Raw genomic sequence first — 26285 nt, 5'->3', positions numbered from 1 at the left:
CCGATGCCTGAGTACATGCCCTTTGCCCCCCAATGACAAAGTGCCCTTGTAGCTCGGTGGATTTAAGACATTTTATGTATTACTTTTTAATTACATTTAACGAATTGCACATCAAACTAGCTAATTTCATAAGCTCTCGAATATCAGAAAAGGTCCCCCTCCCCCTCCCCAAGAGCTCACTCGTCTGACTTGCATGCAGTGGCCATTGGCACCGGGCATGGAGACTTGAATACTGGTAGGAGGCTACTTTTGAGTTGGATCTGTCCTATGTGTCTCTGACTGTTAGTGACAAAGAATGGGGCATTTGCGCTGCTTCTTAGTAAGATGCAGATTTCCGCTGCAATTAAGTAAAAACAAGTTTGATTAAATAGCATAGCTGACTATTACATCATCATTCACTCTGATCAGATTATATTTATTATATATAACTAGGGAAGTCAGTTAAGAACAAATTCTTATTTACAATGATGGCCGACACCGACCAAACCCTAACGACGCTGGGCCAATTGTGCACCATCCTATGGGACTCCCAATCACGGCCAGTTGTAAATAAGAATTTGTTCTTAACTGACTTCCCTAGTTATATATAATAAATATAATCTGATCAGAGGAGGACTTGTACAGTATAATGTTTTTTCCCTGTCAATGCCTTAATGAGTATTTAACTACAGAAAGCATAGGATCATTAGATCAAATAAGCATCTGAACCTCCAAGTCATAAGGTAAAGTTTAACAGTAAAAAAAATGTGTACAGTGTAAGTACATTGAAGGATGTTGATTTAATGGGCAGTTATTTACTCAATGCCGATAACAACCTTTACATGATTATATATGGCGATATAGACCATACAAAATTCTTCATTAGGCTTCTCCCTCTATATTCTTAGATGGCTACCATACACACATTTCAACTACATTTTAAAATGATGTCTTAGCCTATTCTAAACAGGGGAAAAAGTGTTATTTTAACTGCTAGTTTATGTATTTGGTGCTGACAGAGATCTCAGTGTTTTGAGGGCTAAGATGGATCCCTCTCTCCTTCTCTTCTTCCCCAGGTGATTGGCAGCTCACTGCTGTTCGTCCACGACAAGCGGGAGCAGGCCAAGGTGTGGATGATAGACTTTGGGAAGACCACCCCTCTGCCTGAGGGACAGGTCCTGAGTCACAGAGCCACCTGGGAGGAAGGCAACCGTGAGGACGGCTACCTCTATGGCCTGGACCACCTTATAGACATTCTCACCCAAATGGTGGTGACCCCAGAGCCAGACTCACTCTGAGAGGACCGTCCTGTTACCTCTGTCAACCCCTCCCCACCTCGACCCTACCCCCCCTGACAGGACCACCACCTCGCACTACAGTGACGCCTCTGGTGTCCCCAAAAAGCTACCCCATCTCTCCGTCCCTCCCTTATTCCCCCTCTCCCTGGCCCCAGAAAACAAACTGTAACCACACAAGTGAAATGTGATCACTGTTTTGTGTAAACTTGTAGATTCTGTACATACTGCTGTACAGTGTGTTTCTGTTCTGATGAGACTATGGGTTAGGTTCTTTCTCTGCAGCTAGTCCCGTGACAAGCCTTCTTGAGATTTTAGTTGGTTTTGTTTAATGAGGGTTCTTTTTAAAAATTATTTTAGTGTTAGCTAACATTGTAGAGCACTTCTTGCTTTCATAGAGGATTCCATTTCTTATGAGTTACAACTTCTATGGTGCTTGGCCTTGTGGTGAAAGAGAGACAATTGAAATAGTTATATTAAGCAGTCGGGCACTTCCTGTGTTTTTAAACTAACTAACAATTTTAAACTAACTAACAATTTAACATTGACAGAAAATGTTGAGGGTCAATATTACCCTTTTTAGCTGATAGGATTGCCATATTCCATTTCCTTTACATGATTGTATTTGTGACCCCCTTTCCAGAATTCTCCAATGTTTATAATTAGTTTGTTTCTCATTGTGTTACAAAAGCTATTGTAATAGTGCACTTGAGACTGTGTGCCGTGATGTGCCTGTCTATATTCATTTCAGTGCCTTCAGAGTGAAAGTAGAGAAGGTTGCATGAGTAGATTGCCCTCCGATATGCACTAAGAACCTATTTTATTAAGGCTAATGTTGACATTCCTGGAATCAACCATTGAGGAGTGACTATCAGTTCAGAGGTAAATGTACATGAAGCAGGGGGGGAGTTGGCGACTGCCTGGTCTCTAACAGGAAGTAGCCCATAACCAAGTGAGAATGAGTTTGCATTCTAAATATTCCAAGTTCTTCAGCCATTCAGAACACTTAAAAAAAACAGGTTTCATTCTCTTATTGTCATGATTCCTTTAGTCAGAGGTGGCATCACCTGTGATACTCTGTCATTAATGTATATGGCCTAGCATTGTACACCCATAATAATCACTGCTCTTGAATGAACCCATCCCATTCTGTTTTCCAAGGAACCTGTTCTTGAGGGGAGTTTGTTATTGTGCACAAGGCAGCTTGTGATTGCTGTTTGCATGGCTATTTGCTATTCAAATCTACCATTCCTGCCTCTTGCCCAAACATCCTGAGGTGGCAAACAAAACTAATGGGATTTCTGTCTATTGGCTAGCAGGTTTATGAACAGGGAGACACTGTCATCATTGTCTGATTGTATTTAATTAGCATTAAGTCATGTTTTGGTGACAATCACACACGCATGACATGGGCCATAGAAAGAGTGACTGACATTGTATGGTAGTTTTTTTTTAATGGCAGTTAATACAATTTTTTATATGTGTTGTTTAGCTTACGTTAATCATTTAATAGTAATTTCCCTTTAATAGCCATATTAGATACGATATTCTCAGTTATGAGAGTGAAGTGAGGGTGTCCTTGTTTTGTAATGACTGCTCTCTCACCTTTATCTGAGGGACTGAGAGGGGTGTGGTGTGGTGTGTTAGAATGGCAAATATAATGTCCCAAGGAAACAGGGCTCACTTCTCCAAGGCCTTCAATTGGTTGAGGCAGATGATCCTAGCAGGACAAAATAGACAAATAGTTTTGACCAATACTCTAGGTGTCAAACTTGTCTTGTCTTTGAGTGCCATCAAACTACTTTACCGATGTAGCAGGGATAACCATCAACTTGACACTTAAAAAAAGGAATTCAGTTGGTAAATTGAGAGTGAAACTATAGGCCTACTGCATTAGACCAGAAAGCACAGACATAAAGAGTGGAGTGCCCTCTGCTGTTACTGAATTGTATTACACTGAGCAGCATAAAACAAATGGCATGGGTGTATTTTACAGAAACACATTTTGACTTTGATTTAAAAATGTTGCCTTCATTCTCTTACTTCAATATTTCTGGAGTACCTTCTTTCAAATCCCTACTTTGTCAATGTGCTTGTAGTTTTTGTGTAGTCTCTTAGAATGATGTACTCATGACCATATTTATTTATTTGTGACACTTGCACAAGAACACTAAATGTAGCTAGCTGCATGTGATTTTTTTTTTTTTTTTACAATCCTGTCATTTTGTTTAAACTCAGTCATGATATAATCATTTAGTAGGTCACTGTAACATAGGTCCGACTCACTGCTTCTTACAATGTATAAATCATACTGTATGTTTTAGAGATGAACAAGAAGTCTGTCTTCTGTGCACTCTACCAGGTGTTCTTTGTGCCTATGATCTGTAAGACCTAGTTTCGGGCTATGCTGGCCACGGAGTGGTTGGTTGACGTAGAGATCGTCATAGCAATGTCATCTGTCATCCCGGTCCAGGTTGACATGATTGTGTCCTTCGTCTCCTAGCCTTGTGCTGTGACACTGTGGGGATGTTGTGATTGATATACACACACACTGTGCCTTTAGGTCCTCTGGTCATTGTGCTGTCATTACCCATGGATCTTCTCATGTAAATCATGCCATCATGTCAATACTGCAATTAAAACTACCCACTGGGCACACACTGGTTGAATCAACTTTGTTTCCAAGTCATTTCAATGAAATTACGTTGAACCAACGTGGAATAGACGTTGAATTGACATCTGCCCAGTGGGTATGCTTGGCTGTACAATTTTACTGTAGTAAATTTGAACGGAGTGGTTTAAATGCTACCACTTGTTTGTGCCTTTTATTTCAATGTACTGCTCTCTGTCTCAGTTACGGCACATGTAAATTTAGTTATTCCACATGGATTTCTTGTCAAGCACTTTTCACACAACCCGTTCTTAATGAATCTTTACACCATGTCATGTGTGGGACAAATCTCCCTAGCCCCGTTTATACCTGATTCTAACTTGCGTCCTGCCTGGATCTTGTCCACATTCTGATTGTGTGCACATTTTTAGACAGGTGTGGACAATCGGAAATCACATTGTGATCTGATTATGATCAGATCATCCTGTCCGCCTCCGGAGGTAGTCAGACATGCATTGTGTCTTGATATCTTACAAGTGTAGACAGATCTGGACAGAATCAATATGTGTCTTACATTAAATAAATATATCATATTTTGAAAGAATAGCAGTGAAATAATCTGCTTAAAGGAAGGGACCAGGACATCTAGTCACAATGCAAACACAGTGGATGGATAACAGACGCATTTTAACCATATGTAGACACATTTCTGGAAATATGGGCACAATCAGAATGAAGAAAAGATCAGGACAAAGGGACCAATGTTAGCACCCGGTATAAACAGGGCTCCTGTCTCTTCATCTCCCTGTTCTGCCTGACCAATTTTCATCTAATAAGAGCCTGTTCAGACATTAGGCCACAAGCACAGGAAGATAAGGTACATGTAAGGATGTACATGGCAGCATGCTTTCAGATCCCCTCCAGAAAGGAGAAGTGCATCATCCCACCCCTAGGCTCTTCGCTGCATGGTGTTTTTGTCTAAGAATATACCTTTTCTGTGGCGTGTTAAATACGCAAACAAGATTATGCTCAGAATATAAACACAACCGTTCACATGACGACTGACAGGCACAGAGTCAACAGCACCCTAGCACCACGACAACAATACATTTTTTAAATGTAACATTTATTCAACTAGGCAAGTCAGTTAAGAACAAATTCTTATTTACAATGACAGCCTACTGGGGAACAGTGGGTTAACTGCCTTGTTCAGGGGCAGAACAACAGATTTGGACCTTGTCAGCTCAGGGATTCAATCCCGAAACCTTTCAATTACTGGCCCAACACTCTAACCACCTAACTACCAATAAATAATAAAATAACTTAGAAGAACCACAACCCTAGATGAGGCAGTCATTTCCAACATGGCATTGTAGCAGATGAAGTGTTGTTAGTATGTACTTCTATAGCTACAGTTTGGCCACCAGCATAGATCAAAACACACATAATGTCAACACTCCCAAGCACTGGGAGCATAAATAGAGATGATTCTAGCTATACATTTAACTAGGCAAGTCAGTTAAGAACAAATTATTATTTACAATGAAAGCCTACCCTAGCCAAACCCTAATGACGCTGGGCCAATTGTGTGCTGCCCTATGAGAATCCCAATCACAGCCAGTTGTGACACAGCCTGGAATTGAACCAGGGTCTGGAGTGATGCCTCTAGCACAGAGATGTAAAAGCCTTAGACCGCTATGTCACTCAGGAGCCCATTATGCTGAAGAACATCTCCCACACATTCAACCCAAAGTAGCTTACGCCACAAAATGCACCATTGGTCAAATACTGTATAAAAAACTGTTGATTTCCTCTGAAATAGTTACATCGAAATAGCACCAGGCTCTTTTGTTTTCTAGATGCACCTGTTGCCACCTAGTGGCCAAATTACACAATTCCAAGCAGATCTTACATGTAGATGGAATGTCAGGGGGCATGAGAAACATTTCATTTCCACAAACACAACTCTGAGAGCGCGTCAGAGCTACAGGGCAGTACAAGCACTAGATATATACATATAAAATACCAGTCAAAAGTTTGGACACACCTACTCATTCCAGGGTTTTTCTTTATTTGTACTATTTTCTATGTTATAGAACAATAGTGGAGACATTAAAAATATGAACTAACACATATGGAATCATGTAATCAAAAAAGTGTTAAACAAATCAAAATGTATTTTATATTTGAGATTCTTCAAAGGTGCCTCCCTTTGTCTTGATGACATGATGCCAGATGTGTTATTTCATACTTTTGATGTCCAATATTAGTCTACAATGTAGAAAATAGTAAAAATAAAGAAAAACCCTTATATGAGTAGGTGTGTCCACATTTTTGACTGGTACTGTATATACGTGTTTGTGTGTGTATAACAACAGAGCTAAAACATAAGAACTAGAAAATAAGTGAGTGTGAGAGGAGGTGGTGAGGTGTGGCTGTGGGAGAATAATGATGATCTTATTGAGTTGCTTGGGTATTTATTCCCCAAAGCAGGAGGAGAGGACTTCCTTATTTAGTAACGCTTGGCCTGAGTCAGGCTGCTGGCAGGGAGCCTAAGAAATGTTGTTGGTCTGGAGAGAGGGAGGCTTGGAGAGGGGCCATGCATAAAACCCACCCACACATGTTTGCATACTATTTGTACATCTACAGTTGTACAACATTTTGGATAATTTTTTACACTTTGGATTATTGTGTGCTTGTTGACATTTAATGCACTGATTGAAAGGAACTAGCAACATAGGCATTTCGCTGCACACGCCATAACACCTGCTAAACTGTGTAGGCAACCAATACAATTTAATTTGACATCTTCCTCGCTCTTTCTCCTCTCTTTTTCTCTCCTCCGTTTCTTCCCCTACCCATATTTCCACCTGCACTAGGCGCAACATATTGTAGCCAATGGCTGACGTGTGTAACAGGGTAACCCTTTCTGCCTGTCATCTTGTGAAGTGTCGCTATAACAGGGCTCAGGGCTCATTGTCAGAGACGACAACAGATGACAGACAGGATGACATGTCAGCTGTCATCAACTCAACTGGATGTAATATGTTTAGAACATTTTAAAACGGTACGTTCTATGAATGTTACAAAACTACGAGTAAAGAAAAGGCTTTGAAGTTAGTTTGCTCATACATTTAGCTGGGAAGTACAGTTCTGTCAATACACACATCCTTCAACAGAAGTTGGTCATGAATGAACGCAATCTGTCTAGAGAGCTGGCAAGGCTATGTTGTGATGTGTTGTGATGGCTCTCTCCCAGACCTGTGTTTTATTACTGTGGTTTTATAACAGCTCTGGGGGTGGAGGAGGAGATATGACCCCCTCAGATTGACTGATGACAGGCTTTATGTGGCCCTGGTGATACATGTTTCACTGGGCTGCCTACAGGAATCAGAAGAGGTTACTGTAAGAGCTTGTGTGTGTGTGTGTGTGTGTGTGGGGGGGGGGGCTTGTATTACTATCCTTGTGTGTGTGTGTGGGGGGGGGGGGGTACCGGAGGTCCCCATAAGGAAAATCATCAAAGGCTATTTTAGGCTTATGGGTTAGCGTGTGTGTGCATATGTGTGTGTGTGTGTGTGTGTGAAGCAGGGGGTGAGGCAGGCAGGGTACATGAGCGAGAGCAGAGATCAGGTTGTGGGAATTTCCCTAGATGGTTATGAATCACTGTGGTGATATGCCCAATTTCCTCCTGGGATGGGAGTATCACTGGTCTGTATGAATCACACGTCCCCTACTGTAAACAACAGTCATATCAATCAATTCCATGATCAATCAAACAGAGAAATCGATGAGGTCAATTTGTAGAGGTTTGAGTTGCATTTGAACTAATTCCATTAATGCCATTCAATGGTCCTAGCTGACTGCCTTAGTGTGAGGGACATCACATCTATGGTAGAAAACACCCAAGATGCATGCTGCTGTCAGAACATATTGGGTTCCCGGGTTCTGACAGTAGGCCAAACAACAATGTACAACATTTTTTTTTTTTTTAACCTTTATTTAACTAGGCAAGTCAGTTAAGAACAAGTTCTTATTTTCAATGACGGCCTAGGAACAGTGGGTTAACTGCCAGGGGTAGAACGACAGATTTGTACCTTGTCAGCTTGGGGGTTTGAACTTGCAACCTTCCGGTTACTAGTCCAACGCTCTAACCAGTAGGCTACCCTGCCGCCCCGGAGGAGGAACAACGTAACAGTTTTGCTTCCATCCCTCTCCTCGCCCCTACCTGGGCTCAAAACAGCACATATCGACAACAGCCACCCTCGAAGCATCGTTACCCATCGGGCCACAAAAGCCTAAGCCCTCTCAGAGCAAGGGGAACAACTACTTCAAACTACTCCCCGTTTGACCTCCTCCTTTTTCTGCAGCAACCAGTGATCCGGGTCAACAGCATCAATGTAACAGTTTTGCTTCCGTCCCTCTCCTCGCCCCAAACCAGAGACCCTCTGCACACATCGACAACAGCCACCCACGAAGCATCGTTACCCATCGCGCCACAAAAGCCACGGCCCTTGCAGAGCAAGGGGAACAACTACTTCAAGGTCTCAGAGCGAGTGACGTCACCGATTGAAACGCTATTAGCGTGCACCACCGCTAATTAGCTAGCCATTTCACATCGGTTACACCTAAACTTAACCGTAAACACTTAGAAAGGTGACGTTTGCAGCAACTTTCGAAATGTGATGTTTGAGAAACATGGATGAACGTCTAATTCTGACGTGAGACTGTGAGAGCTAGTTGGCCTGAGACAGCGTTTTCCAGCACTATCAACAAAACACCAATTATGACATTTCCCATAGAAAAAAAGGTGTCGCATCCCTCCAATAGAGTTCCAGACACTTGTAGAATATATGCCAAGACTCATTGTAGCCCTTCTGGCTCGTGGTGGCCAAATGGTCTATTAAGACACAATGTTGTTTCATTTATTTTGGCAGTGGCCTGTACATCACCAAGTATTACCTTTACTTTACATTTTGTACACTCCATACAGGTTCCGGGCCAACTGTACGCATGTGTTGTTTATTCAGTGATACTACTGAGAAACAGAGCAGCTGCTGGTAGAGAATACGTCTTGCACATTCCCAGAGCCAACAGCATCATGGGAAACAGAGAGTGGAATGCTGGAGACCCACTTGACAGAAACGCAGAGGAATGAGGAAATGTATGTCACACCTCCAAGAAGCCTCAGACTGAGAAGCAGAGCTGTGTCCTCACCATATCCACAGTGTAGATGAAGCATTGTTTCCCATTACATTCCCTCACATTCTCTGGTGCAGAAAAGGAACATAAGATAGGTGCTGTGAAAAGGAATGATATTAGACATCTACGTCAACCAGTGATGTTGAACAAAACTCCTTTGCTATTAGTGGTATTGTAAATACAAATCAGTCTCTCCAGGCCAAGGTACCATGATACTGTAGGTGCACACTACAAGGATGAGATGGTGAAGATGCATGAAACGAGAAACGACTACCGAGACCTTGCATAGTCAGGGTATCAGTGGCACCATTGTTGACGTGTGCAGTCTCCTATTGTCTTTTAATAAAGTTCAGAGCGCTCCCTACTGGCCTGTAATGTCATGGTTGAAACAATAACCCAATGCTTTTCTCGCACAGAGGCTTGGGATCAAATCCCAACAGTCTCTGTGTATCACTGTCTTACCATTACAGTATTGAACAACCAAAGACAGAGAATTTGAGTATGTTTATATTAGTTGGTATCTCCAGCACTGTTATAAAATGATTTAATATCCACTACCCTAACCTCAGATAGCTTAAACATACAGAATAGCACTTTACTGTCTCCCAATCAGTAATGGAATGCTGTCTGTCGCTGCCTGAAAAGATCTAGCATGAAAGCCCGTTCTACCAGGAGAGAGAATTACTTATTTGGAGAAAAGGGATCCATTAGCCTGCTATCAAAGGGAGGGAATTCCACCGAGACACATTTAAAGGACAAATACTGTAACAATAGCCTTTTTACTGTTGACTCAAAAGAGATGATGTCTGTCTGTCTGCTGTTATGGAACAGAGATAGAGAGGACATCCAAGGACAACCATTATCCTGCATGCTACATTCATATCATACTGAAATGTGTTTTCAGTCTGGTTGCATGTGGAATAATAACATCCGAGACACAAAATACATATTTCTTTATGTAAATTCCTTATTATACCTGAGACAATATATCTTAGGACAACTGTGAGGCAAAGTCTGCCCACCCATGACAAGTCATACGGTTTCCTAATACCTTTGAGCCCTGCCCTGACGACTAGAGCACGCAGTCAGCTTTGTCTCTATCATCTCTCCCGCTCAGCACAATCGCTGACCCCTCCCTGGCCATCGCTATCCTCCCCTCTCTCAAAGCCTCTGTGTCCCTCAATGGCACCTTTTGTTCAAGTGATGTTGCCATTGCAAGTGGAGAAGTACCAGAAACATCTCCACAATAGATCTGCACATGAGGAAAAAAATTGCCGGTTCAATGGGAATGGCCTAGCAACAGTTCTGACCGATCAGGACAAGAGAAAGCCTTTTAAACCTTGAACACATTCAGTACAAACACAGAGTTGTTCATTACATACTTTGTTTATTGAGGGTGACACTTATTTTTGCTGTTCTGTACACCAATGTGATTTTACAGTTTTTTGGGGGGCAAATTGGATAACAGTTAAGTGGTCTTTACATTTCACAAATGCATTGAATATCTCTCTTTGTGAAAGTAATGGCAGTCTCCAATGAGGATGTCATACTCTTCACAATCCAATCTTTAAACGCCATCAAAGCTTATGCTATAATCTACGGTATATGTCTATTGTTCTATTATTTCTAACTTTAAAATCCCACTATTTAAATGGTTCATACAGCACCACTGGTCACTGTAGCTGTGTCTCCTCCTGCCATAACTTGTACCAATTACCTTCACTTTAGCTCCACGTGCACACAAAGATACTTGCTTAAAATGGACAGTATCTATGGCAACTGGCCCAGAAGGATTTAGTGAACAAAACATTGATGTTTCACAAAAACAACAACCAATAAATAGTCATACAAAGTCACAGAAGGCTATTAATGTCTGTGTGTGATGAGAGTAGTTTAAATATGATAAGACATATCTGAAGAATGATACACAAGGTATCCATGCAGAATATTACTGTATATAAAACAAGATCATCTCCACTTGCCATAAGTCTTAATAACATCACACCCTATACAATCGTGGAGGGCTTAACAGACACCGATACCATCTTCAGACTATGGAAGTCTACTAGTCAAGTGAGTGGTTAAACAGCAGATAATATACACAAAAGGAATAAACTGCACATTTCACTTTTTCATAAAAACCACTGAACACTGAATATTGCCCCAGACAGGATAGATAGTCCTTAGCACATGGTACAGTACTGTACATACAGTTGGCACATATTTATATTCTATTGTGTTATATTCTCTATTTTCACAGGACGCTTCGGGGTGTAGAAAACGTCTTTCCATCGATATTGACGTGCTCCTCATTCTACAAATGAGCTGTGAAGTGGAGCAGCAGCAGTTGTAGCAGTAGGCGATACGGTACAGTAGGTAGGGTAGGGTTAAGCCTGTGAATATCATCCTGCCTTGGCTCCCCGCCCAGTGGTGCGACCTCCTCGCAGCTCTTTCTCTGCCCCAGTTGGCCGGGGGGATGCTAGGAGACAACTGTACATCCAGGCTTAACGTTTAGCTGGGCTCAAACCTGCTGGGGAACCCCCTGATCCCTATAGCCTGGAGGAGAGACAGGACACAGTGAGGTTACAGGTCGATAAGTAGACTGGTGAACACACCACCTGAACACATTGAGTGCAACGGTGCAGGTGAGCCCTGAATAGCCTGAGCAAACTGAGTAAAGCCATGCAGCAAGCTGGAAAATGCTTAATAGTGAAACTCTAATACAGTGCCTTGCGAAAGTATTCGGCCTCCTTGAACTTTGCGACCTTTTGCCACATTTCAGGCTTCAAACATAAAGATATAAAACTGTATTTTTTTGTGAAGAATCAACAACAAGTGGGACACAATCATGAAGTGGAACGACATTTATTGGATATTTCAAACTTTTTTAACAAATCAAAAACTGAAAAATTGGGCGTGCAAAATTATTCAGCCCCCTTAAGTTAATACTTTGTAGCACCACCTTTTGCTGCGATTACAGCTGTAAGTCGCTTGGGGTATGTCTCTATCAGTTTTGCACATTGAGAGACTGACATTTTTCCCATTCCTCCTTGCAAAACAGCTCGAGCTCAGTGAGGTTGGATGGAGAGCATTTGTGAACAGCAGTTTTCAGTTCTTTCCACAGATTCTCGATTGGATTCAGGTCTGGACTTGGCCATTCTAACACCTGGATATGTTTATTTTTGAACCATTCCATTGTAGATTTTGCTTTATGTTTTGGATCATTGTCTTGTTGGAAGACAAATCTCCGTCCAAGTCTCAGGTCTTTTGCAGACTCCATCAGGTCCATCAGGTTCTTCCAGAATGGTCCTGTATTTGGCTCCATCCATCTTCCCATCAATTTTAACCATCTTCCCTGTCCCTGCTGAAGAAAAGCAGGCCCAAACCATGACGCTGCCACCACCATGTTTGACAGTGGGGATGGTGTGTTCAGCTGTGTTGCTTTTACGCCAAACATAAAGTTTTGCATTGTTGCCAAAAAGTTCAATTTTGGTTTCATCTGACCAGAGCACCTTCTTCCACATGTGTCTCCCAGGTGGCTTGTGGCAAACTTTAAACGACACTTTTTATGGATATCTTTAAGAAATGGCTTTCTTCTTGCCACTCTTCCATAAAGGCCAGATTTGTGCAATATACAACTGATTGTTGTCCTATGGACAGAGTCTCCCACCTCAGCTGTAGATCTCTGCAGTTCATCCAGAGTGATCATGGGCCTCTTGGCTGCATCTCTGATCAGTCTTCTCCTTGTATGAGCTGAAAGTTTAGAGGGACGGCCAGGTCTTGGTAGATTTGCAGTGGTCTGATACTCCTTCCATTTCAATATTATCGCTTGCACAGTGCTCCTTGGGATGTTTAAAGCTTGGGAAATCTTTTTGTATCCAAATCCGGCTTTAAACTTCTTCACAACAGTATCTCGGACCTGCCTGGTGTGTTCCTTGTACTTCATGATGCTCTCTGCGCTTTTAACGGACCTCTGAGACTATCACAGTGCAGGTGCATTGATACGGAGACTTGATTACACACAGGTGGATTGTATTTATCATCATTAGTCATTTAGGTCAACATTGGATCATTCAGAGATCCTCACTGAACTTCTGGAGAGAGTTTGCTGCACTGAAAGTAAAGGGGCTGAATAATTTTGCACGCCCAATTTTTCAGTTTTTGATTTGTTGAAAAAGTTTGAAATATCCAATAAATGTCATTCCACTTCATGATTGTGTCCCACTTGTTGTTGATTCTTCACAAAAAAATACAGTTTTATATCTTTATGTTGGAAGTCTGAAATGTGGCAAAAGGTCGCAAAGTTCAAGGGGGCCGAATACTTTCGCAAGGCACTGTATATAAGAGAACTAAATTTGAATCTATACTGAATAATCTTATTGAAAAATCTTCCCAGACATGCACTGCTGAGAGTATAGCGTGCTCTCTGATCTGTGATGCTGATAGTTGCAAAGCATGCTGTGACGGAGTCAGGGACAGTGCTGAGGACATTCTGGGCACTCCCAGCTATTTCTCCATTCCGGTCCTGCAAATGACGCCCGGTATAACGAGCATGATGGAGGACAACAAAGCCGAACAGTGTGAGAGACAGCCAGAAGGGAAGTGGTGGGATGAACAGGAACATTATCAGAGATGGAGTCGATGGAACAGGAAAAAAGCAATGGTGGCAGCGAGTGAGAGGAGGCAGCAACATGTTGGTGGAAACACAGACTGTGTAGTACTACACACACAGTACGTACCATCAGAAACTTTCATCCGTTTAGGAGGACAAGCAAAGAAAAAAAAAACAAGAGAAATTAGTTTTGAAACCATGACAAGCTACAGGTGTACTGCACAGTGGCACATGGTGTTCCAGGAGATGTTCTGATAAAGACTATTATAGTGAGAAACACGGTTGAAAAACATCCCTCTTTGATATGGAAAGAAGACGAGACAGAAGATAGGACCCAGAGCTCAGTGGTTAGATTCAATAACAGGGTTGATAATAACAGCATGAAAATGCTCAACAGTGTTCTGGGAGCAGTCTTTCCCTCCCACACACAGAGCAATTAATACCACACTGTTATCTTGACAAAGACCTCTTCTCTAGGCAAACAATAGTAATTGTCATGATTCCAATGAATCCATCCCCTTATGTGGCTCAGAGGGAGAGAACTATAATAATGTAATCCAAGATATCTAAGAAATATCAGTGGGATCCATGGGGAGAAAGAACTATGTAGCTAATGTAGCCTCATTTTAATAAAATACTGACTCAAGTGATAACATAAAGCAGACACAAGAGAGTGCAAGGGGAAGAACGGGGTTTGTTTGTTTATTTGGATCCCCACTAGCTTTTGCAGAGGCAGAAGCTATTATTCCTGGGGTCCACAAAAAACACAGAGCATGACAAGTAACAAAACACTGATACACTGATAGACTAGGACAGTCACACAAATGTAAAATACACAACAACATCACTTAAAGTTGTCCAGGGCAGCTCTAGCAGGGCAGAAATTTGACAAACTGACTTGCTGTAAAGGTGGCATCCTATGACGGTGCCACGTTGAAAGTCACTGAGGTCTTCAGTACAGACCATTCTACTGCCAATGTTTGTCTATGGCGATTGCATTGCTGTGTGCTCGGATTTATACACCTGTCAGTAACCGGTTCGGCTGAAATAGCTACATTTAGTCATTTGAAGGGGTGTCCATATACTTTTTGGCCATGTAGGGTACAATAATATAAAAACATTACATGTACAACAACAAAAATGTATAAATAACAATAATACAAACAATACAACAACAAAAAATGATGTGTGTGTGTTTGTGTGTCCCCTCAAAGTCCCTGCCGTTCTATGAGATGTTGTTTAATATTTTTTTAAAGGTCATTTTGCTAGTTGCTTGAGTAATTGGACATGAAAGGAATTCCATGCGATCATTGTTCTGTATAATACTGTGTGTTGCCGTGAATTCATTTTGGACTTGGGGACTGTGAAGAGACACCTGGTGGCAGGTCTTGTGGGGTATGGGTGAATGTTATTTGAATATGCAGGCAATCTGGAATTTCATTACATGAATACTTATCATAAAAACTAGATGAGAAGCAGTTCATCGCTCGTCAACCCTCAACCAGGAAAGACTGGCATGCACGTTGTTGATGTTAGTTCTGTATGTGCAGTTAAGGGCAAGGCGTGCTGCTCTGTTTTGAGCCAGCTGCAGCCTTGCTTCCTTTGCTGCACTTGACCATATTATCAGACAGTAATCAAGATGGGAGCAGACCAGAGCCTGAACAGCTCGTACAGATGACTTTTGTGTCAAAAACACAGAACATATTTTTTATAAAACAGACATACCCATCCACATCTTCACAACAACTTTGTCAAAATGAATTGACCATGATAATTGACATCCAATGTTATACCTCAGAGTTTAGCTTCCTCAATGCTTACACCCTTTACACACAACTCCAGTTGAGGTTTAGGTCTTAAAGAATGTTTTGAACCACATACAATGTGTTTAGTTTTAGATGTATTTAAGACCAGCTTATATTATTCACCCATTTTGATACTGACTGTAACTCCTTGTTTAAAATTTCAGTGAGCTCACTGGCTTTGGGTGCTGACATGCAGAGAGTGGAATAATCCCCATACATAGTCATTTTAGCTTTGTGTTAAGACCAGTGGCAAATCATTTGTAAAAATAGAGAAGAGTAACAGCCCAAGACAACTGCCATGAGGTACATCGCACTGTACATATCTGATGGAAGAGAAGCTCCCATTGAAGAACCCTCTCTGGGTTCTATTGGATAAATAACTCTCCAACCATGTGATGGCAGGTGATGTAAAGTTATTGCATGCAAGTTTTTTCAATAACAACATGATCAATAACATCAAAGGCTGTACTGAAATCTAATAATACATCTCCAATTATCGTATTATCCTTTTATCGTAACCAATCATCAGTCATCTGAGTCAGTGCAGTACAAGTGGAGTGGCCTACTCTATAAGCATGCTGAAATTCAGTAGTTGACATGTTCTCTGAAAAATAGCATTGTATTTGGTCAAACACAATTCTCTCCATCATCGTACTAAGAGCAGGCAGCAAACTGATTGGGCAGCTGCTAGAGCAAGCAAAGGGTGCTTTACTATTTTTAGGTAGTGGAATTACTTCAGCTTCCTTCTAAGCCTGTGGACACACACACTCTTTTAGGCTTTGGTTAAAGCTATAGCAAATAGAGGTGGCAATACAATCTGCTACAGTTCCATTCTCATTAGTTTCCCATCAAGGTTGTCTATACCTTGTGGCTTATCATTATTGATGGATAACAATAGTTATTCCACTTCTCCCACACTAACATGTCCAAATTCAAAACAGCAATCCTTTTCTTTCATTATTATACGCTTTTGGCTCCCGAGTGGCGCAATTGTTCAATACATCATCAATCCAGAGGGCTCTAACAGTTCTCACAGTTCATTTCTTAACAGGTGGATGCTTGTCAACAAATGAAATGAATCATTTTACAAATACCTCCAGTGCTGCATCTGGATTCACTTCCTCATACACATCAGACCAACATACATTTTTTACATTTTCAACAAAAGAGTCCTGAGAAAACATTTTGTATGATCTCTTATAAATTACTTTAGGCCCAACCTTTGGCACTTTGGCTTTCCTTGTTGCCTCAATGTTATGGTCACCGCAGTCAATGGGAACTGATATTGCTCTTTTGCAAAGTTCTGCAGCAATAGTGAAGAGTTGTATTTGTATTTATTATGGATCACCATTAGCAGCTACTCTCCCTGGGGTCCAGCAAAATTAAGGCAGTTTATACAATTTTAAAAACATGACAATACATTCACAACACACTATGTGCCCTCAGGCCCCTACTCCACCACTACCACATATCTACAGTACTATATCCATGTGTATGTGTGTGTATAGTGCGTATGTTGTTGTGTGTGTATGCATGTGTCTGTGCCTATGTTTGTGTTGCTTCATAGTCTCCTCTGTTCCACAAGGTGTTTTTTTTATCAGTTTTTTTAAATCAAATTTTACTGCAAGCATTAGTTACTTGATGTGTGATAGAGTTCCATGTAGTCATGGGTCTATGTAGTACTGTGCACCTCCCATAGTCTGTTCTGGACTTGGGGACTGTGAAGAGACCTCTTGTGGCATGTCATGTGGGGTAAGTATGGGTGTGTCACGGCTGTTGAATGAGGAGGACCAAGGTGCAGCGTGGTGAGCGTACATATTCCTTTATTTAGAAACAAGACGCCAAACAAAACAATAAACACTACAAAACAAACCGTGAAGCTAAAGGCTATGTGCCCTAAACAAAGTCAACTTCCCACAAAGACAGGTGGAAAAAAGGCTACCTAAGTATGGTTCTCAATCAGAGACAACGATAGACAGCTGCCTCTGATTGAGAACCACACCCGGCCAAACACAAAGAAATAGAAAACATAGAACATAGAATACCCACCCCAAATCACACCCTGACCAAACCAAAATAGAGACATAAACAGGATTTCTAAGGTCAGAGAGTGACAGGGTGTCCAAGCTGTGTGCCAGTAGTTCAAACAGACAGCATGGTGCATTCAACATGTCAACACCTCTTATAAATACAAGTAGTGATGAAGTCAATCTCTCCTTCACTTTGAGCCAGGAGAGATTAATAATATGCATGTCAATGTTAGCTCTCTGTGTACATGTGTACATCCAAGGGCCAGCCGTGTTGCCCTGTTCTGAGCCAATTGCAATTTGCCTAAGTCCTTTTTTGTGGCACCTGACCACATGACTGAACAGTAGTCAAGGTGCAACAAAACTAGAGCCTGTAGGACCTGCCTTGTTGATAGTGTTGTTAAGAAGGCAGAGCAGTGCTTTATTATGGACATACTTCTCCCAATCTTAGCTACTGTTGTATCAATATGTTTTGACCATGACAGTGTACAATCCAGGGTTACTCCAAGCAGTTTAGTCACCTCAACTTGCTAAATTTCCACATTATTCATTACAAGATTTAATTGAGGTTTAGGGTTTAGTGAAGGATTTGTCCCAAATACAATGCTTTAAGTTTTGGAAATATTTAGGACTAACTTCTTTCTTGCCACCCACTCCGAAATTAACTGCAACTCTTTGTTAAGTGTTGCAGTCATTTCAGTCGTTGTAGTAGCCGACGTGTATAGTGTTGAGTCATCCGCATAAGTAGACACTCTGGCTTTACTCAAAGTCAGTGGTATGTCTTAGTAAAGATTGAAAAAAGCAAGGGGCCTAAACAGCTACCCTGGGGAATTCCTGATTCTACCTGGATTATGTTTGAGAGAATTCCATTTAAGAATCAAATCAAATTTTATTTGTCACATACACATGGTTAGCAGATGTTAATGCGAGTGTAGCGAAATGCTTGTGCTTCTAGTTCCGACAATGCAGTAATAACCAACAAGTAATCTAACTAACAATACCAAAACGACTGTCTTATACACAGTGTAAGGGGATAAAGAATATGTACATAAGGATATATGAATGAGTGATGGTACAGAGCAGCATAGGCAGGATACAGTAGATGGTATTGAGTACAGTATATACATGAGGTGAGTATGTAAACAAAGTGGCATAGTTAAAGTGGCTAGTGATACATGTATTACATAAGGATGCAGTCGATGATATAGAGTACAGTATATACGTATGCATATGAGATGAATAATGTAGGGTAAGTAACATTATATAAGGTAGCATTGTTTAAAGTGGCTAGTGATATATTTACATCATTTCCCATCAATTCCCATTATTAAAGTGGCTGGAGTTGAGTCAGTGTCAGTGTCAGTGTGTTGGCAGCAGCCACTCAATGTTAGTGGTGGCTGTTTAACAGTCTGATGGCCTTGAGATAGAAGCTGTTTTTCAGTCTCTCGGTCCCAGCTTTGATGCACCTGTACTGACCTCGCCTTCTGGATGATAGCGGGGTGAACAGGCAGTGGCTCGGGTGGTTGATGTCCTTGATGATCTTTATGGCCTTCCTGTAACATCGGGTGGTGTAGGTGTCCTGGAGGGCAGGTAGTTTGCCCCCGGTGATGCGTTGTGCAGACCTCACTACCCTCTGGAGAGCCTTACGGTTGTGGGCGGAGCAGTTGCCGTACCAGGCGGTGATACAGCCCGCCAGGATGCTCTCGATTGTGCATCTGTAGAAGTTTGTGAGTGCTTTTGGTGACAAACCAAATTTCTTCAGCCTCCTGAGGTTGAAGAGGCGCTGCTGCGCCTTCTTCATGATGCTGTCTGTGTGAGTGGACCAATTCAGTTTGTCTGTGATGTGTATGCCGAGGAACTTAAAACTTGCTACCCTCTCCACTACTGTTCCATCGATGTGGATAGGGGGGTGTTCCCTCTGCTGTTTCCTGAAGTCCACAATCATCTCCTTAGTTTTGTTGACGTTGAGTGTGAGGTTATTTTCCTGACACCACACTCCGAGGGCCCTCACCTCCTCCCTGTAGGCCGTCTCGTCGTTGTTGGTAATCAAGCCTACCACTGTTGTGTCGTCCGCAAACTTGATGATTGAGTTGGAGGCGTGCGTGGCCACGCAGTCGTGGGTGAACAGGGAGTACAGGAGAGGGCTCAGAACGCACCCTTGTGGGGCCCCAGTGTTGAGGATCAGCGGGATGGAGATGATGTTGCCTACCCTCACCACCTGGGGGCGGCCCGTCAGGAAGTCCAGTACCCAGTTGCACAGGGCGGGGTCGAGACCCAGGGTCTCGAGCTTGATGACGAGCTTGGAGGGTACTATGGTGTTGAATGCCGAGCTGTAGTCGATGAACAGCATTCTCACATAGGTATTCCTCTTGTCCAGATGGGTTAGGGCAGTGTGCAGTGTGGTTGAGATTGCATCGTCTGTGGACCTATTTGGGCGGTAAGCAAATTGGAGTGGGTCTAGGGTGTCGGGTAGGGTGGAGGTGATATGGTCCTTTACTAGTCTCTCAAAGCACTTCATGATGACGGAAGTGAGAGCTACGGGGCGGTAGTCGTTTAGCTCAGTTACCTTAGCTTTCTTGGGAACAGGAACAATGGTGGCCCTCTTGAAGCATGTGGGAACAGCAGACTGGTATAGGGATTGATTGAATATGTCCGTAAACACACCGGCCAGCTGGTCTGCGCATGATCTGAGGGCGCGGCTGGGGATGCCGTCTGGGCCTGCAGCCTTGCGAGGGTTAACACGTTTAAATGTCTTACTCACCTCGGCTGCAGGGAAGGAGAGTCCGCATGTTTTCGTTGCAGGCCGTGTCAGTGGCAAAGCGGGCAAAAAAGTTATTTAGTCTGCCTGGGAGCAGGACATCCTGGTCCGTGACTGGGATGGATTTCTTCTTGTAGTCCGTGATTGACTGTAGACCCTGCCACATGCCTCTTGTGTCTGAGCCGTTGAATTGAGATTCTACTTTGTCTCTGTACTGACGCTTAGCTTGTTTGATAGCCTTGCGGAGGGAATAGCTGCACTGTTTGTATTCGGTCATGTTACCAGTCACCTTGCCCTGATTAAAAGCAGTGGTTCGCGCTTTCAGTTTCACGCGAATGCTGCCATCAATCCACGGTTTCTGGTTAGGGAATGTTTTAATCGTTGCTATGGGAACGACATCTTCAACGCACGTTCTAATGAACTCGCACACCGAATCAGCGTATTGGTCAATATTGTTATCTGACGCAATACGAAACATGTCCCAGTCCACGTGATGGAAGCAGTCTTGGAGTGTGGAGTCAGCTTGGTTGGACCAGCGTTGAACAGACCTCAGCGCGGGAGCCTCTTGTTTTAGTTTCTGTCTGTAGGCAGGGATCAACAAAATGGAGTCGTGGTCAGCTTTTCCGAAAGGAGGGCGGGGCAGGGCCTTATATGCGTCTCGGAAGTTAGAGTAACAATGATCCAAGGTTTTTCCACCCCTGGTTGCGCAATCGATATGCTGATAAAATTTGGGGAGTCTTGTTTTCAGATTAGCTTTGTTAAAATCCCCAGCTACAATGAATGCAGCCTCCGTATAAATGGATTCCAGTTTGCAGAGAGTCAAATAAAGTTTGTTCAGAGCCATCGATGTGTCTGCTTGGGGGGGGGATATATACGGCTGTGATTATAATCAAAGAGAATTCTCTTGGTAGATAATGCGGTCTACATTTGATTGTGAGGAATTCTAAATCAGGTGAACAGAAGGATTTGAGTTCCTGTATGTTTCTTTCATCACACCATGTCTCGTTTGCCATAAGGCATACGCCCCCGCCCCTCTTCTTACCAGAAGGATGTTTGTTTCTGTCGGCGCGATGCGTGGAGAAACCCGCTGGCTGCACCGCCTCCGATAGCGTCTCTCTAGTGAGCCATGTTTCCGTGAAGCAAAGAACGTTACAGTCTCTGATGTCCCTCTGGAATGCTATCCTTGCTCGGATTTCATCAACCTTGTTGTCAAGAGACTGGACATTGGCGAGAAGAATGCTAGGGAGTGGTGCACGATGTGCCCGTCTCCGGAGTCTGACCAGAAGACCGCCTCGTTTCCCTCTTTTTCTGAGTCGTTTTTTTGGGTCGCTGCATGGGATCCATTCCGTTGTCCTGGGTGAAAGGCAGAACACAGGATCCGCGTCGCGAAAAACATATTCTTGGTCGTACTGATGGTGAGTTGACGCTGATCTTATATTCAGTAGTTCTTCTCGACTGTATGTAATGAAACCTAAGATGACCTGGGGTACTAATGTAAGAAATAACACGTAAAAAAACAAAACACTGCATAGTTTCCTAGGAACGCGAAGTGAGGCGGCCATCTCTGTCGGCGCCGGAAGTGCCGACCCTCTGTGTAATGCTTTATCTACATTATAGCAGGAAGGTGTAAAGCCAAAACTCATACATTTTTCCAGCAGCAGACTATGATCAATAATGTCAAAAGCTGCACTGAAGTCTAACAAGACAGCCCCCACAATCATTTTATCATCAATTTCTCTCAGCCAATCCTCAGTCATTTGTGTAAGTGCTGTGCTTGTTGAGTGTCCTTCCCTGTAAGCGTGCTGAAAGTCTGTTGTCAATTTGTTTACTGTGTAATAGCATTGTATCTGTTCAAACACCATTTTTTCCAGAAGTTTACTAAGGTTGGTAACAAGCTGATTGGTCGGCTATTTGAGCCAGGGGGCTTTACTATTCTTGAATAGCGGAATGACTTTAGCACACACTTTCTAGTAGGCTTAAATTGAAGATGTGGCAAATAGGAGAGGCAATATCGTCTGCTATTATCCTCAGTAATTTTCAAACTGTGAAGACTATTTCTTCCTAACAAAGACAGCCAACTTCGCCAAAGGGGGATGATTTAACAAAAGCGCATTTGCGAAAAAAGCACAATCGTTGCACAAATGTACCTAACCATAAACATCAATGCCTTTCTTAAAATCAATACACAGTAGTATATTTTTTTAAACCTGAGTAATTAGTTAAAATAAATTAATGTTAGCAGGCAATATTAAACTAGGGTAATTGTGTCACTTCTCTTGCGTTCATTGCACGCAGAGTCAGGGTATATGCAACAGTTTGGGCAGCCTGGCTCGTTGCGAACTAATTCGCCAGAATTTTACGTAATTATGACATAACATTGAAGGTTGTGCATTGTAACAGGAATATTTATACTTATGATAAAATACGGAATGGTTCCGTATTTCACTAAATAATAAATGTTTTATTTTCAAAATGATAGTTTCCGGATTTGACCATATTAATGACCTAAGGCTCGTATTTCTGTGTGTTATTATGTTATAATTAAGTCTATGATTTGATATTTGATAGAGCAGTCTGACTGAGCGGTGGTAGGCAGCAGCAGGCTCGTGAGCATTCATTCAAACAGCACTTTCGTGCATTTGCCGCTCTTCGCAATGCTTCAAGCATTGCGCTGTTTATGACTTCAAGCCTATCAACTCCCGAGATTAGGCTGGTGTAATCGATGTGAAATGGCTAGCTAGATAGCGAGGTATGCGCTAATAGAGTTTCAAACGTCACTCGCTCTGAGACTTGGAGTAGTTGTTCCCCTTGCTCAGCAAGGGCCGCGGCTTTTGTGGAGCGATGGGTAACGATGCTTCGAGGGTGGCTGTTGTCGATCTGTTCCTGGTTCGAGCCCAGGTAGGGGTGAGGAGAGGGACGGAAGCTATACTGTTACACTGACAATACTAAAGTGCCTATAAGAACATCCAATAGTCCAAGGTATATGAAATACAAATGGTATAGAGAGAAATAGTCCTATAAATACAATATTAACTACAACCTAAACTAATATTCTTGGAATATTGAAGTCTCATGTTTAAAGGAACCACCAGCTTTCATATGTTCTCATGTTCTGAGCAAGGAACTTAAACGTTAGCTTTTTTTATATGGCACATATTGTACTTTTACTTTCTTCTCCAACACTTAACGAGCATTATTTAAACCAAATTGAACATGTTTCATTATTTACTTGAGGCTAAATTGATTTGATTGATGTATTATATTAAGTTAAAATAAAAGTGTTCATTCAGTATTGTTGTAATTGTCATTATTACAAATAAATAAATGTTCTTTTAAATCGGCCGATTAATCGGTATCGGCTTTTTTTTGGTCCTCCAATAATCGGTATCGGTGTTGAAAAATCATAATCGGTCTACCTCTAATAGACAACAACACTTTTTTCACCTCTTCCACACAGACTTTATGGAATTCAGAAGTACAACACTTGTCTTTCAAAATTTAGTCAAATATACTTGGATGTATAGTATCAGCTTTGTTGCTGGCATGTCATCCCTAAGTTTGCTTATCTTGCCAATGAAAACGCCATTAAATTAGTTGGCAATATCAGTGGGCTTTGTGATGAATGAGCCATCTAATTCAATGAATGATGGAGCCGAGTTGGCTTTTTATCTCCAACATTTCAATTAAGTGCCTCAAAGCTTTTTACTATAATTTTTACATAACTGTTTTTTTTCATAGTATAGTTTATTTTTCTAATTATTTCGTTTAGTCATATGATTTCTGAATTTGCAGTCCATTTGCCAATTCAGCTGGGCTGCCAGACTTATTTGCCATACCTTTTGCCTCATCCCTATCAACCATACAATTTTTTAATTCCTCATCAATCCAAGGAGATTGAACAGTTTTTACAGTAATTTTCTTAATGGGTGCATGCTTATTAATAACTGGAATAAGCAATTTCATAAATGTGTCAAGTGCAGCATCTGGTTGCTCCTCATTACACACCACAGAACAGCAAAAAGGATTTACATCATCAACACATGAATCACTACAAAACTTATTGTATGACCTCTTATACACTATATTAGGCCCAGCCTTTGGAACTTTGGTGTTCCTAGATATGGCTGTTATATTGTGATCACTACATCCTATAGATTTGGATTGACTGACAACCTGAACATTATCAAGCATTTTACACATATTATCCAGATACTGACTGTTAGCACTTGGTGGTCTATAGCAGCTTCCAACACGAATGGGCTTTATGTGAGGCAGATAAACCTGTAGCCATATTACTTCAAAAGTATTTAACAATAGATCGTCTCTAAGCTTTACAAGAATGTGGTTCTGAATATAGATCGCAACATCGCACCCGTTGCCATTTCTGTCTTTTCGGCAGAGGTTATAACCATGTATGCTACCACTGTATCATCAAAGGTATTATCTAAGTGAGTTTCAGAGATAGAATATGCATTTTATCTGTTACAAGCAAGTTATTGACTTCATGGACCTAGTTTCTCAGGCTGCATTTGTTAATATGAGCTATTTTCTAGCACTTTTCTGGGTTGCTTGATTGTTTTGAATGCTTTACTGGGAAGCTTATCAGAAGTAGACTTGCTCATGTTATTTCTATTGGAATTGATAGTGCAGGGTGAGCTGCACAAAGTGGCCTTCCTACTAGGGCATACTGTCTAAGTGCTAACAGTGTAACTCTGGTTCATAGGCTCATGTTTAAAGCATACAATAGCTGTAGGATAAACAGAGGTACTCGGTGCAATTAGGGGCACATAAAATAATAATCATAACGCAGCATTATGACGACTCATTGTCACAATGGTAGGGATTAACAGAGCTGGTCTTGGATAATTGAAAAGTCATAGTTTCAACACAGCCTTGAAATGTGTGGCCAGAGTCCAGGAGCCACGATGATTTGGATGGACTCTGTCATTCCTGTGGAGTATCTTCTGTTTCCAGAAGGTGTCAAAGTTATCTATAAAAGTGACTCCAGCAGAGCTACAATAATATTTTAGCCAGATATGTAATGCCAACAGTCTGCTGAATCTTTTACACCCGCAATCCAACGATGGTACTGGACTTGAAATGATTGGCCGTTTTGGAGTCTTAATACTAAATTTATTTTTTTTAAATCAGTTTTCAAATGTTCTGAGTTGGCCCTCCTGATGTCGTTTGACCCAACATGGACTACGACAGTGTCAGCTCCCAGCTCTCGAACTGTTTGGGCATAGACCTGGAAAGTATGACAGAACTTTGCAGGCTATCTCTGCAGTAGATTGCAACTCCTCCCCCTTTGGCAGTTCTATCTTGATGGAAAATGTTGTAGTTGGGGATGGAAATTTGGCGGAGTGTGCTAAAGCAGTGAGTAAAACAAACTTAGGGAGGAGGCTTCTGATGTTAACATGCATGAAACCAAGGCTTTTACGGTTACAGAAGTCAACAAATGAGAGCGCCTGGGGACACACAGGGCCTGGGTTAACCTCTACACCCAAGGAACAGAGGAGGAGTAGGATGAGGGTACGGCTAAAGGCTATCAGAACTGGTTGTCTAGTGCGTTGTGAATAGAGAATAAAAGGAGCAGATTTCTGGATGTGGTAGGATAGATTCAGGGCATAATGTACAGTAGGGTGCGGGTACAGTGGAGGTAAACCTAGGCATTGATTGACGATAAGAGAGGTTGCATCTCTGGAGGCACTAGTTATGCTAGGTGAGGTCACCGCATGTGTGGGAGGTGGGACAAAAGAGCATGTTGAGTGGGACTAGGGACTCTGCAGTAAAATAAAAACAATGATGAACTACCCTAAACAGTATACAAGGCATATTGACATTAGAGAGAAACATAAAGTGAGGCATAAAGCAATCACAGGTGTTGATTGGGAGAGCTAGCTAAGACAACAACGGGTAAGACAACAACAGCTAATCGGCTGACAACAACAACAGGTAAAATGGCGATGAATAGGCAGAGAGGGTCAGTTAACTACACA

The 26285-nt window shown here is 42.0% G+C and overlaps 2 protein-coding genes across 4 annotated transcripts in view; one reads left to right on the top strand and one right to left on the bottom strand.

Annotated features, from left to right (window-relative positions):
• Window positions 1-4082, top strand: part of itpkb (inositol-trisphosphate 3-kinase B) — a 53993-nt gene extending 49911 nt beyond the window's left edge. For both annotated transcript variants that reach the window (XM_021600491.2, XM_021600490.2), the window contains exon 8: window positions 1056-4082. In XM_021600491.2, coding sequence (XP_021456166.1) covers window positions 1056-1277 — 222 coding nt within the window. In that variant the 3' untranslated portion in view covers window positions 1278-4082. The remainder of the gene's footprint in view (window positions 1-1055) is intronic.
• Window positions 4083-10451: 6369 nt separating this feature from the next.
• Window positions 10452-26285, bottom strand: part of LOC110522255 (protein stum homolog) — a 41053-nt gene continuing 25219 nt past the window's right edge. The window contains exons 3-4 of one of the 2 annotated variants that reach the window (XM_021600488.2): window positions 13824-13832; window positions 10452-11640 (exon numbers count right to left, since the gene is read on the bottom strand). In XM_021600488.2, the coding sequence (XP_021456163.1) occupies window positions 11606-11640; window positions 13824-13832 (44 nt within the window). In that variant the 3' untranslated portion in view covers window positions 10452-11605. The remainder of the gene's footprint in view (window positions 11641-13823; window positions 13833-26285) is intronic. The other variant, XM_021600489.2, reaches the window with a different exon arrangement.

The sequence above is a fragment of the Oncorhynchus mykiss genome, chromosome 4 (genome assembly GCF_013265735.2).
Source record: "Oncorhynchus mykiss isolate Arlee chromosome 4, USDA_OmykA_1.1, whole genome shotgun sequence".
NCBI lineage: Eukaryota > Metazoa > Chordata > Actinopteri > Salmoniformes > Salmonidae > Oncorhynchus > Oncorhynchus mykiss.
Note: the sequence above shows the minus strand (reverse complement) of the source record. Positions and strands in the feature narration are given on the sequence as shown.